This window comes from Bactrocera oleae, chromosome 4 (genome assembly GCF_042242935.1).
Source record: "Bactrocera oleae isolate idBacOlea1 chromosome 4, idBacOlea1, whole genome shotgun sequence".
Classification (NCBI taxonomy): domain Eukaryota; kingdom Metazoa; phylum Arthropoda; class Insecta; order Diptera; family Tephritidae; genus Bactrocera; species Bactrocera oleae.
This window is the reverse complement of record NC_091538.1, coordinates 68,575,734-68,588,152: the sequence shown is the minus strand read 5'-3', so window position 1 is coordinate 68,588,152 and position 12,419 is coordinate 68,575,734. Positions and strand designations below refer to the sequence as shown.

Sequence of the window (12,419 nt, the reverse complement as noted above, 5' to 3'; positions counted from 1 at the left end):
ACATACACGTCGCTATCGATTTGGAAAATTTAAATCTGGTTTACAAAGTGTTTTCCATTTTTTTCGTTTTCGGTTTTTTGCATATTTCACTTTTGGGCTTTGGACAGTCACATGCACCAATATAATGCAGGTAATTAAGTAATTGAATTGAATACGCTGGAAGTTGTGTGCAGGCAAACTTGATTTTAATGCGCTCGGCAGCATATATGATATATAAAAAAATAAAAAATCTTATTGTATTTGGAAAACAACAGGTAGGTACATTAGTATTGTATTGCAGTAGTGTGTAGTAACCCAGTTGCAGTTGTAATTTTAGTTTTGACGCTACAACGTGTCTATACAAAATTCGTTAAATAAACTGCTTACCTTTTACGAAAAAAAATGCTAGCGCTCGGTGGTAGTAAATGGTAATGATACAAACTCACATTTTCAAAAACGAGTTATTATAAAATAGAAAAATAATTTTTTATAATTTTTCTTTTTAGTTTTAAACATAATTTAAGATATAAAGAACTTTTTATTATCAAATCAGATATAAGTACTGTAAAAAAATGTATATTGCGTAGAAAATAAAATATTTTGCTGGCGCGCAAAAAAAAAGATTATTTCAATAAATTAATTATGTATTTTAGTAAGCTAAATTAATTTTAATTTGTTTTAGTTAGTTCAATTTCATGTTATTTTAAATATTTTGACATTATTTTTTCATTTTAATTGATTTATTTGAATTTTATTTATTTATTTATATATTTAATTATTTTATTTTATTTATTTAAACTTTAATTTTTAATCGTTATATTAATATTTTTATTTATTTAATTTATTCGAATTTTATGTATTTAAATTTATTTTTATTTATTTGGTTTTATTTATTTTAAATAAATTTTTTTATCTGTATATAAATATTTTTATTTTCTTTATTTTATAAATTTATATAAAATTTTTTTTATATTTGAGGGTATTTATTTAATTTACATTAAACTTAATTAGTGTCTTTAAGAAAATTATCAATTAAATAATACAATTTAAAGTAAATTGTGAACCATATGATATTATTTTATATTTTTTCATATTAATTGATTTATTTGAATTTTATGTATTTTTTTTTATTTTTGAATTATTTTATTTTATTTATTTAAACTTTAATTTTATTGCCGGTATATTAATATTTTTATTTATTTAATTTATTCGAATTTTATATATTTTATTTTAATTATTTTTATGTTATTGTTTTTATTTAATTTTCTTCACTTCAATTAATTTTTTTTCATATAATTTAAATTTATTTAATTTAATTTTCGTTAAATTAAATTAATATTTTTATGAGAGTTTTAATCAAATATTTTCATATAATTTTAAAAATTAATCAAAATTATTTTGCATTATTTGAGTTTTTTGATATAACTTTATAAAATTGATTTATTTTTATTAAGTTTAATTTTATTTTATTTTCTAATTTTTATTTTTGTTTTAATTTATTAATTCACTTTTTTTCAATTAATTTCTTTATTTTTATTTATTTTATTTTATTCAAGTTTATTTAATTTTTTTTTTTTTGTATTTATTATTTTTATTTTACTTTATTTATAATTAATGTTATTTGTTCAATTTTCTTTAAATTTAATTTTTTTGTTTTTATGTAAATTGGCAATCAACTAATTCAGTTTCACATTATTTTAAATCATCTGACAGTATTTTACTTTAAATGTTTATTTACTCTTATTTAATTTATTTTTATTTTATTTATGGTTATTTACATTAATTTCTTTATATTATTTTAATTGGATTCATTATTTTTATGAAAATTGGTAAACTAACAATTCAATTTAATTTCATTTTATATAATTTAGCATTGTTATTATTATTTTTTAATTTAATTTTTTTTTATTTTTTTTTTTTTTGATTATTAACTTTTTCATATTTTTTTTTTTTTTTAATTTAATTTAATTTATTTTAACTTTATATTTTTTAATTTTCATTTAATTCTTTGAATTAATGTTTTTCAATTTACAATTCCTCCTACCTCTCGGCGTTTTCCTTTAATTGTTTCTGTGTATATTTTTTTTTTCTTTCGCAACCGTTTTGCTTCGAACAAGTTTTCTTCCTTTCTATTCGGCCGCGTGCTCTGATCTGGTCGGTCGTGCAGCCGCTGTTGTCGGAAGTTAACGTCCCGTTTTTCCTTAAATAGCAGTTATATGCAAGTATTCACCAAGCACACCAATCAGCGCAATTCGTTTGCAACACAGCGGGACCAGAAGTTGCAACACAGCTGCACTTTTCGTTGAAGGCTTTCAAAACGGTCACTGACTACTTTATACATTTGTTTTAACTTTATTTTTGGTTCATATATATGATTTCGTACTTTTTGGCGCTTTATATATATACATATGTACGTGCGAATATTTTCAAATACATACATACATGTATATCAAGGCTTTTTTTTTTGGTTGCGGCAGCACACTTTCACCACTGGCGTTGCACAATTAAAACAAAAAATAATAATAATATTTGAAATTTTTACAACAAATTTAAAAAATTTTCGTAGAGCTATTACGGTAATTTAAAAATTTAATTTTTCTTAAATATCTTTTAATTAAAAAGACGTATGTATGTATACAGACAACTTTTAGCACAAAAAAGTCAAGCGCTTGCAGACTCATTCCATTGGTTGTTGTTATATTAATTTTTTTTAGTTACCGCAAGTTGCTTACAATTTCTTTGTTTTGTTTGTTTTGTTTGTTTGCTTTTTAACATGTAGCGCCACCGAAGAAAGGGAAATCCAACGGAATTGTTGTCACTTTTTCACGCTTCACTTGTTATCAACAGAAAGCGCTTTGCAGCGAGCAAAAACGCCAAATAATATTATAGTAATTTGTTATCGTAGCAAACAACAGCGTATCATTATTATCGAAAGAAGCGTTTGAAGACTTCTTTTCGCTCGATTTTTGTCACAAAATTCTCCTTACGTTCGCGCAACACCACAACGGGCCGTGGTAAAACGTCTTAAACGCGCCAACAGTCGAAAACTAACTGAAATTGATAATATCGACAAGGTTTTGGCCAAGTAACAGTAATAGCAAGCGCTGATCAGCAAAGCTCACTTTGGCCGCAAGCGCGATTGTGGCAGCTGCCTAACTTACAACTCGTAATCAGTCAGTTTTAGTCAAGCGACGGTAATGAGCGCTAAATTTTTCGCTACAAACACATACATACATATGGCAACGCCAAGCTGCTTTAAGCGCTTCTTTACATCGTTTACTGGCTGGTTAAGAGAGGCGTTACAACAAAAATTTTGTGTCGCTCTTCGATTAAGAGTACGAAATTAAAGAGCACCACTTCTTCGCCATTTAAAACGGAAAATAATTTTCCAACTTCGATTTTTCCTTTCAACTTTAAAGTGACGACAAAAGACTTAAGCAGCAAACTTTAATTCGTCGCGAAGATTCACAGATTTGATGCAAACATACTTATTATTTAATGCAAAAATTCTGATTTATAAACTTTAAACGCAAGCAAACTTCAGCAACTTGCAGACGAACTTAGAATAATGAGCAAAAGAAAAGGCTACCGACTCTGGCTAAGTGTCACTTTATTTGATGATTTCACATACATTTATTGTATTAATTTAATTTATTAAATATAACTATTTTTGATAATTACGGATACATATATAGACAATCCAATTATGTCAGAATATAGCTGTTGGTATTTACTTATAAGCCTTAACTTTTTAGTTTTTGCTATCTTTTATGCATGCTGTATTAATTGTTATCATAATATTATATAGTTTACTATATATATAGAATACAATAGGCGGTTATCAATTGGTCAAGTTGAACATCAGCAAATATGTTTTATGGATATAAATGTAGTTTTATATTTTACCAGATACTTATGTATTTAAATAATTACATAACTAGATCAGAATGTGTCAATTAAATTTGTTTAATATTAATTATAGTAAATTATAAAACTATAGTAGGACTTAGTCGTTGCGCCGTGATTGACGCAGATTTTTCTCAATTTCAAACTGTCGTAAATCGGTGCGTTGTAGGAAATCCTGGCGTTCCAAGTAGCTGAAAGTGTACAAGATATGTAATTAATATATATATATTAATATATATATATATCATTTTAAAATAACTTCTAAATAAATAAAATCAAAAATGCATACCCATCTTTGCCTTTGTTGAATGTTTGCAGCTCTTCTTCAATACCTTCGTTCTGTTTGAAGCTCTTCCAATCTAATTGCGACTTCTCTAGTACGGATATTTTCTTCTTTTTGCCTATCTGGTTGAGTATAGAGCCTAAACCGCCACTGCTGCTGCCACCTGCCATTGGTCTTTTTAAGCCTACTGGCAAACCGGCTCTCAATGCAGACGTGCCTGCTACTGGGCGTTTCCCTGCCTCTTTGTTTTCCTTAACGCTGTCAGCGTTAACAACTTTTTCTATGCGCACTTCTTCTCCCGCAAAATCTAAAATTTCGGTCACAGTAACCGTATCCGGTTTTTTCGTTTCTGCTGGTTTTTTGTCAGAGGTAGATTTTTCTTCGCTTTTAATTATGCGCTTTTTTGGACTATTCAGTCCATTAGTTACACCGGCTTTTACTACGCCATTTCCGACGGCAGTACTGTGATTTGCTTGTGTTGTAGTTTTTGTTGTTGGTTCGGAATTTTTCGGTTTCACATCGCTAAGGAAATCTGCCCACAGTGCATCAGATCTCGATTTATCCTCTTCTTCCGATTCTAAAGTGTCCTTTTCTTTACCACTACATAGTCGCTTCGCAGCATCTGTTTGTCGCGTGTTATGCTTGCGCTCTGAGTCGGCGGCTGTCGTATGCTCATCATCTGTATCACTAGAATGTGCCTCCTCTTGGGCACGTGCACGTTTCCTACTTTTGACCTTTTTTACTTGTTTTTTAGTGCTATCGGAATTTTTACGAGGTGGTTTTTTGTGTGTATTTTTGGGGCTACTTTCCTCTTCATCGCTACAACTAGAAACTTCACTAGAAGCCTCTTCTGAAACTTCAATGCCGGCTTCTTTCTCCGGACAGAAATCACTGTCACTTTCATCACTATCATGTAATTCCTAATTGCAAACACGTATTTAATTAAATAATTCCGAAATTCTCACAATAAAATACTTACCACTTCGGGGTTCATTTTGAGAATTGTTGCTCGTAATAAAGGCTTATAAAATAATTTCAATTAATACTACACTCCGATAGTTGCAATTTTAAATTTATGTGTACATATGTGTCTTTCGAAAAATCACTTTTCTATTCCAATTCCGCACTAGACTTCTCTTTCGTTGTCAGCGCAAAATTGTGAGCAATTACCAGCTGGTATCCAAAGTTAGGGTTGCCACAATTTGGCTACGTTCTAAAGTATTAAATTAATTTTAATATGTGCATCAAATAAAATTACAGGTTTCAAAGATTTAGATACTCTACCCCATGAGCAAATGAATTAAAAAATTAAATAAATTATGTATATACGTGTTAAAATTTACTTATATAATATATATATCAAACATTTTTTTGATATAAAAAAATATCCGACAATGACAGCTTTTGACAAAACATGTTGTACTTACTTTCATCATAGATGTCGCTAAACGTCATATTTAGCTGTCACATGAAATGTCATTGTGAAATCCAATATTTTTGAAATACCATATTCGCAAAGGCGGTAAGGATTTTGAAAAACAAAGCTATATTTTGTTAAAAATATAAAAAGAATGGACACGAAAGCCGATAAATTACAAAAAAAGGCAATTCGAGATCAGCAAAAACGTATAAAACCTGGTGAATGCCAGAAATATGTGCGCATGGTTTTGGACAGCAGTATACTATTTTCTAGTATTCCAGGACTTGGTAACGAACTAAAATTAGAAATCGAACAACTACAAATAAAATATACCGTACGCGATTTACCTGCTACATTTTGTATAATTTGGGAACGTCAATCGGGTCAGCGAGAATTGCTACCCAATGAGTGTTTAGATTCGCCGCTGAGCGCACAGTGGGAATCGGAAAATCAAGTTGTGCAATTTTTTACTAAACAAAATCTTAAGAACACACTAGCAACTAAAATAGCAGAGACAATGGAAAGGCATTTTCCAGATAAGCAACCCACTATAGCATTGTTGGCAGATCAAAATAAGAATGCGGAATCAATCACTACAAATTCTGTGCTCATAGATTTACAAGTCTTAAATCAAGTAGCTACAATACAAGTAGCACCAGTGGCTAGCGAAGTTGCTGCTACGTTACGTCGTTTCACAAAGGCCATAGCAGAGGCACCATTCAAGCAACAAAAAGCCGAGACTTTGAGCACTTTTAAAAAATTCCTAGCGAACGATAAGAAACAGTGTGTACGTGTCGTGGGTAAAAACGGTTTAGGGCGTCTTTGGCAACAACACTTAAATCGTTTGCCTTTAGTAACCTTGGAGGTAGCTGAGACTATAATCGCACAATATCCATGTCCCAAAAAACTTTTGGACGCATATAAACGAGATGCAGATGAAGAGAAAAAGATAATGGCCGATTTAAAGATCAATCGCGGTGGCCCACAGCCATTGCAATCGGATAGACGTATTGGACAGGTATTGAGCGGAAAGTTACACATGCTGTATAATAGTAGAGATCCAAATGCAATTATTTAATCATAAATGTTCAACAAGTTTTCGAAAAAATGATATTTGCATGTACCAGCGCTATGAAATAGAATATATATACACCAATTTTGCAATTATAGAAAATTTTACTTTGTTTAAGTTACATTAGAACAATTGATTATATAATATTTTTTTTTACCACTTGTTTATTGTTTATTCCTTAACGTTATATATTATTATTATTATTATACATTAATTAGGCTTTTTCAATATATGTTTGTGTTTAATTAGTCATTTGTTTATTAATTTTATATGGTCTAATGTGAGGCCTAGCACTAAATATTTATAAGTATAATTATTAAATATAATATCGTAAATTAGAATATTATTTGGATAATTATGCACAATTGCTAATAGTATTTGTTATTCAGTTATAATTAAAAATCACATATTTTCATATTCCGTAATTTTGTTATATAATATTCACTAATTTTTTCCTATGATTTTTGTAGGTATGTATATATTTGTTTAAGTAATTTGACAAATTGTACATTCAAAACGCTTTGGACACGACGGTTCGCCAACTAAATTTTATTCTTATGAGTTTTTTTTTTACTTTTGTCCCTAAGCGTTTGCCCGCATTAATTAAAATTATAATCCGAATTAGAAATGTCTTTATTTATTTATATTTTTGTCAATTACGAGTTTTATAAAGAATAAATTAACTGTTCTATGGAGTTTACGTACACATATTTCGATATTAATTGAGTGTTAAAATCTTAGCGAATATTGTGATTGTTCTTACTTTTTTTGGAATTGCCATTTCTTTTCTATTTGGCAAAAGTGAATCGATATTGTATAAACATAGACAGGAAAAGTACGCGACACACGAACGTATTTGTAATGCGAATAAATTAAAAAATAATCATTAAACATAATAAAAATAATTTGCAACTGATTTTTAATCAACCAAATTATAAATTTCATGAACATATCCTTTATTAAGTAGTCATCACTATTTCTAGAATCACGAATATGTCAAAATGGTTTAATTCGCCGGTTTGTTAAATTTCTGAAACCTGTCCAAATAAAAAAGAATTGTGAGATAATTTCAACTTGATATGTGAGCCAACCGCTTGACTTGAAATGTAATTAACAGTTATGTAGATGCAAACATTAAACTACGTCCAATTTTTTACATATAAGCGAAGTTTTATATGTTTTACTTTTTTTTATAGCATTTTAAGGAAATATTTATATAACACTAATTGGCCGAAAATTTGTACAAATTTTTTAGACAGTTAAAATTAAGTTCGTTGGCATGTAGCATGGCATGGGTTTCACTCCGGTAGTTTGTAGTATTTTATTATAATTTAAAAAGCCCAATTATATATGTTATATTTTAGTATGAAGTGAGTAATTAATTTAGTTCTAATTTTTACAATGTTTGCATGCGTTCATGAATCACCATATTTCGCTTACTGATTAATGATGTATGTAAAGTGTATTTTTTTTAACGAATGAATGCTTTTACGAATACTTGTAATTATGATTAATTTATTTGTTTGTTGGTGTATATAATTTCGACAAATAGTCAATAAAGCAAATATTAAAGTAAAGCAAATGTTATGTATATATATATATATGGGGAATAAGGGATAACTAATACATATTATTGTAAGAAAACTTATTACATAAACACATGTAGATAAATTATCATTATATGAACATTTATGGACTGGTAATCTTGTAATTATAAATATACATTAATTTAATTTTTTTTTTTACAATCGTAATAATTATTTTATACTTAAACTCTATGCGAATATCACTAAGACTTCACGTGTGTGTCTGTATGTGTATTTGGAACTGTCCGTCTGTCAGTCATTCACTCAATTTGCCATAAATCCCCCCCGTTTTAAGCGCCACTTTTCTATAGTGTAGCCAAAATTCGTGTAAAACCTAGACACGCTGAGACTATCGTTTGACCTACACCCCACACCATGGCATATATTGGTGACATTGGCAGACTGGAGGCCCGATGCACGAATGCTATCACTGCGCTATTTACTATGCCACTCATGGCAGGCGATAAAAATCCCATTACTAGAATTAGTATAGAGAAGAAGCGTCCGAATTTGTGTTTGCGTAGGGTCACAAAAGCAACTAAAGCAGCGCACGTGTGTATGAAAATGGAGGAGAAAAGCGCCCAAAGAAATATGTGATACCACATTTTACGAAATGTATTGAGGCGATTTAGTGAGCGTAAACCCATAACATCGGCAATGGTGTCCAACTCAACGGTGTCATAAGCGTCGGACAACATTACAAGCTGAATGGTAGACGTGTTGACGGTGGTGGTGAAGTTATAGGTAGAAATGAACGTAAGAGGCGTGTACTTATAGGTAAAGTTGAACGGTTGCTACTGATCGATGTTGTTTATGTTTATAAAGTACTTGATTAACTTCGATTTAGTAGTTATATGTTGAAATACGGCGTCGTTAATTAATTTTTTATAATTGTATATTTTCTTGGTTGTATTTGTTGTTTTTTTTATTATTATTTAATATTACTTTACTCGATTTGAATCGTACTTATGTGTAATAGACGAAAATATCACAAAACTTATTTGCTGATGTACCACTTTGGCGGGAGTACAAGTATGGATGTAGCTATTTGGTAAAGTCACTCTGCGGTGCCGCTTTTAACTAGTGCAAGTCTTGCGATCACTGGTATATTTATATGATTCCATCGCAATGCTGTCGATAATCTTTAATTCACTTGGTTGCCAACATTTTTGTGTAAACTTTTTTGCGATCACTTATAGGTCGTAATTTCGATGTTAGCAAACGTGGTGATATATTAAAGATGTCATGGAAGGTTTTAACATGGCGGAATATTTTTAATCGCATTATTGAATCTAAAAAAATTAATTAAGAAAATTAAATTATCGGTATAAAGAGATATAACTAAACTTATAGACAACAAACAAACATACCACATGAATATATATGTACATCCATATAAACAAAATAAATACATTGTCAAAACATTTTTTTTAGAGATAAGATGCATTTCCTTTACTTTGTATTATACGTATACTATTTGCTTTTTTGTGCACAAATCATTAACTTTGATCTTTAAACCTTTAAACTTATTTTACATGTAAATATGTATGCATGTATGAGGTATAGAATTTTTTTTATTAAATGTTATCTTTTATTAGAATGTTCTTTGAAAACTTTTCCCTACAATCATTTTTATTTACTTTTTAAACAGCCCCACAGTCAATGTCTTCGGCAGCTGCTCTCCCACATCCAACTAGTCCTACGTTTATGCGTGTGAATCTCCACGTTGTTGCCAGAAAATAACATCTTTAGCCGATCCGTTTTTATTTCTAAACATTGCTATTAGTTATAATTTAAATGCACATTTTTAATTCAGTTTTTCATAAAATATTAATCGATTTGCAAATTGCAAACCATTACTCCCTACTTCCACTCGCTTTATTGTACAACGCCCGTTTTGTTCAGATTTGTGTCAAAAGCATCTTAAGTTCTTTAACACTATTTACGTATGCAAATACTTATCAGTCACTATAGTAGAAAATTTGTTGTAGTACTTTATTTTTTTCAAAATCCGTGACCAAAATTAATTTTCTGTTCAAGTTATTATATTTCTGGCAAAAATCGCTTAGTCCATAACAAAGAAAATTATTGTGCCACTTCTTCTTCTCGTTAAAAGAGGCTACCAGAGTTGAGATTTTGTGAAGACAATCTATTTTCTTAAACCATTTATTTGCACATAACTCAAACATATTGATATCACTTAAATTTGAAATAAAATTTATATTTCAAAATTGATAATATTTTACTGTTCTTCGGTCTACTGACTTTGTTTTAAGAACTTAAGGTTAAGAGTTTAGTTAAAGTGGCAACATGCTTTTTATTAACAGCTGTTTCTATTACTGTTCACAATTGACTACTTTTCATTTTGACGTTCAAGGAAGATGGAAAACAAATTCCTTTGACATTCTCAAATTGACTTTGATTTTTTTTGAAAGCGGTGTAAAACACGTGTGAACAATAAGCTTTATTTCAATTGTTTTATTAAAAATTTAATACCAAAATGTATCTAATGTATACTTTAAACGAAAAGGGAGAACGCGTTTACACACTGAAGGTAAAATTAATTTTCTTAAGTTTAAATTAAATATATTAATGAAGCCATCAATATTTCTTTTAGAAACGAACTGAAGATGGACATCCAACAATCTCTGCTCACCCAGCACGTTTTTCGCCGGAAGATAAATACTCACGTCATCGTTTGACTATCAAAAAACGTTTCAAGTTGCTGATCACACAACAACCAGAACCCGTCTACTAATTTTAACGGCTATATGATGTCTGTACCTCGATAAGCTAGATTTTTAGTAAATAGAATTGAAATATGCATAAATATTTTTTTAATAATTAAGGCTTAAATATGAGTAAATAAACACTTTACATTAACTAAGAAATAACAGTACCAGAGTAAATTTATTTCAATCAACTCGCCGCTTCAAACCTGCTGTATAATCAAATAATTGAGGATTTCGAAACTCTCCACGCATATCAAGCACATAATAGAGTGTACGATTTTTCACTTTGATAGGCAATTGGTTGCGTGCTGTTTCACGAGATTCCTGTGCAGAAACACATTTCAGTGGCACTGTCATTATACGATTTCTATTAAATGGACCATAGGTAACAAAAGCAACATCTTTTCCACCTTTACGGAGTATAAGGTAACGCACCGAACGTAAAGTGAACAACCAGGTGGCACAAAGAATACCATAGCCTACAAACAAATATAGTTAGTTTACACTTAGCACAGCAATATAATTAGCTATACAACCTATTAGGAAGCAGATTGTTGATATGCCATTTCTATATTTGTTTTCGCCCAAATTTATTTGTTGATACCAAGCTAACTCTTCACCAGGTATTTCCTGTACGGGCGCATCTTTAAGTGTTGTGAAAGCAAAATGTGACAGATAAGTCCAAAACACAAATTGACAAAACCCAAAGATGTTCAAGACATTGTAGTATTTAGGATTCTCGTATTTGAACAGTATCACATCCTTGCTAACATTTGTATTCACATCAAAAACGGGCGACGAACGATTACGTGCCGGTGCTCTAACTAGAATTGTAGGCTTATTTAACAGTGATAATGCTTTATGAGTAACCGGCTGCTTCAGGTTTTGTGAAAGAAATGGTGTACGATGTAGCAAACGGCAGGTGTTTGTACGAAAAATATTAGCGGTTGCATTTACGGAGATATGTAATAATTTACTCATTTCGCAAGTTACTTTTTGCTTTGCACTATATAATTACGCTAACCTCAACATTTTTATTTGTAGCAAATTATTGATGGAACAGCTGTTCAGCAGATTGTTTTAATACGCAGCCAGAGCTCTTGCTCAACAGAATTGCTGGAGTAGAACTTTTTGATATTTTAAAAATTTCGGCTTTTGAAATATTTTCATGAATTGTTTGTTTGCCTGCAATATGTTGTATATTTGTCTTGATTTTTGTTTTATTTAATTATGGTCAAATTGTTGTGAGTGCCTTGATTTGTTGAAATTTTCGCTGTTGTTAAATTATTCACAATAATAATAATAAGTGTTATAATATTTACAATAAAAAAAAAAAATCATTAAATGAAAAAATTATATAACTCATACATACATACATATTTACAAGTAAAATAATATTAAAGGTTGAAAGATCAAAGTTAATGATTTGTGCAAAAAAAGC

General features: G+C 29.8%; 6 protein-coding genes across 7 annotated transcripts in view; 2 read left to right on the top strand and 4 right to left on the bottom strand.

Annotated features, from left to right (window-relative positions):
- The window catches only part of Ugt50B3 (UDP-glycosyltransferase family 50 member B3), a 30,733-nt gene extending 27,381 nt beyond the window's left edge, over nucleotides 1–3,352 (bottom strand). Inside the window, exons 1-2 of one of the 2 annotated variants that reach the window (XM_014230642.3) lie at nucleotides 2,712–3,352; nucleotides 2,024–2,469 (exon numbers count right to left, since the gene is read on the bottom strand). Coding sequence is in view for 1 of the 2 variants with exons in the window: in XM_070108087.1 (XP_069964188.1) it covers nucleotides 2,712–2,754 (43 nt within the window). In the remaining variant the exon portion in view is untranslated. The remainder of the gene's footprint in view (nucleotides 1–2,023; nucleotides 2,470–2,711) is intronic. The other variant, XM_070108087.1, reaches the window with a different exon arrangement.
- A 220-nt stretch (nucleotides 3,353–3,572) lies between these two features.
- Yeti (yeti) lies at nucleotides 3,573–5,354 on the bottom strand. The gene is made up of 3 exons (XM_014230637.3): nucleotides 5,148–5,354; nucleotides 4,175–5,088; nucleotides 3,573–4,076 (listed from the first exon to the last, which is right to left on the bottom strand). The coding sequence occupies exons 1-3, from the start codon at nucleotides 5,160–5,162 to the stop codon at nucleotides 3,986–3,988; spliced, it is 1,020 nt and encodes a 339-aa protein (XP_014086112.2). The 5' UTR covers nucleotides 5,163–5,354; the 3' UTR covers nucleotides 3,573–3,985.
- Nucleotides 5,355–5,637: 283 nt separating this feature from the next.
- On the top strand, nucleotides 5,638–7,360 carry mms4 (Methyl methanesulfonate sensitivity 4). The gene has a single exon (XM_014230647.3). It carries the CDS (start codon nucleotides 5,740–5,742, stop codon nucleotides 6,664–6,666), a length of 927 nt encoding a protein of 308 aa, XP_014086122.2. The 5' UTR covers nucleotides 5,638–5,739; the 3' UTR covers nucleotides 6,667–7,360.
- LOC106614772 (transmembrane protein 170B) lies at nucleotides 7,276–8,944 on the bottom strand. Its single transcript, XM_014230677.3, has one exon. It carries the CDS (start codon nucleotides 8,942–8,944, stop codon nucleotides 8,552–8,554), a length of 393 nt encoding a protein of 130 aa, XP_014086152.1. The 3' UTR covers nucleotides 7,276–8,551.
- A 1,802-nt stretch (nucleotides 8,945–10,746) lies between these two features.
- On the top strand, nucleotides 10,747–11,140 carry Nop10 (Nop10 ribonucleoprotein). Its single transcript, XM_014230678.3, has 2 exons — nucleotides 10,747–10,800; nucleotides 10,864–11,140. The coding sequence occupies exons 1-2, from the start codon at nucleotides 10,747–10,749 to the stop codon at nucleotides 11,002–11,004; spliced, it is 195 nt and encodes a 64-aa protein (XP_014086153.1). The 3' UTR covers nucleotides 11,005–11,140.
- On the bottom strand, nucleotides 11,067–12,250 carry LOC106614771 (transmembrane protein 223). The gene is made up of 2 exons (XM_014230674.3): nucleotides 11,515–12,250; nucleotides 11,067–11,457 (listed from the first exon to the last, which is right to left on the bottom strand). Exons 1-2 carry the CDS (start codon nucleotides 11,957–11,959, stop codon nucleotides 11,162–11,164), a joined length of 741 nt encoding a protein of 246 aa, XP_014086149.1. The 5' UTR covers nucleotides 11,960–12,250; the 3' UTR covers nucleotides 11,067–11,161.
- Nucleotides 12,251–12,419: the final 169 nt, after the last annotated feature.

What these genes read in the sequence shown, in the direction of transcription:
- Nop10 (XM_014230678.3), top strand. Translation starts at nt 10,747, where the DNA reads ATGTATCTAATGTATACTTTAAACGAAAAGGGAGAACGCGTTTACACA. An exon ending in AACGCGTTTACACACTGAAG is followed by an intron (nt 10,801 to 10,863) that starts GTAAAATTAATT and finishes TATTTCTTTTAG; the next exon opens with AAACGAACTGAAGATGGACA.
- Yeti (XM_014230637.3), bottom strand. An exon ending in TTCAACAAAGGCAAAGATGG is followed by an intron (nt 4,077 to 4,174) that starts GTATGCATTTTT and finishes GTACACTTTCAG; the next exon opens with CTACTTGGAACGCCAGGATT.
- mms4 (XM_014230647.3), top strand. Translation starts at nt 5,740, where the DNA reads ATGGACACGAAAGCCGATAAATTACAAAAAAAGGCAATTCGAGATCAG.
- LOC106614772 (XM_014230677.3), bottom strand. Translation starts at nt 8,944, where the DNA reads ATGTTGTCCGACGCTTATGACACCGTTGAGTTGGACACCATTGCCGAT.
- LOC106614771 (XM_014230674.3), bottom strand. Translation starts at nt 11,959, where the DNA reads ATGAGTAAATTATTACATATCTCCGTAAATGCAACCGCTAATATTTTT. An exon ending in AACAATCTGCTTCCTAATAG is followed by an intron (nt 11,458 to 11,514) that starts GTTGTATAGCTA and finishes ATTTGTTTGTAG; the next exon opens with GCTATGGTATTCTTTGTGCC.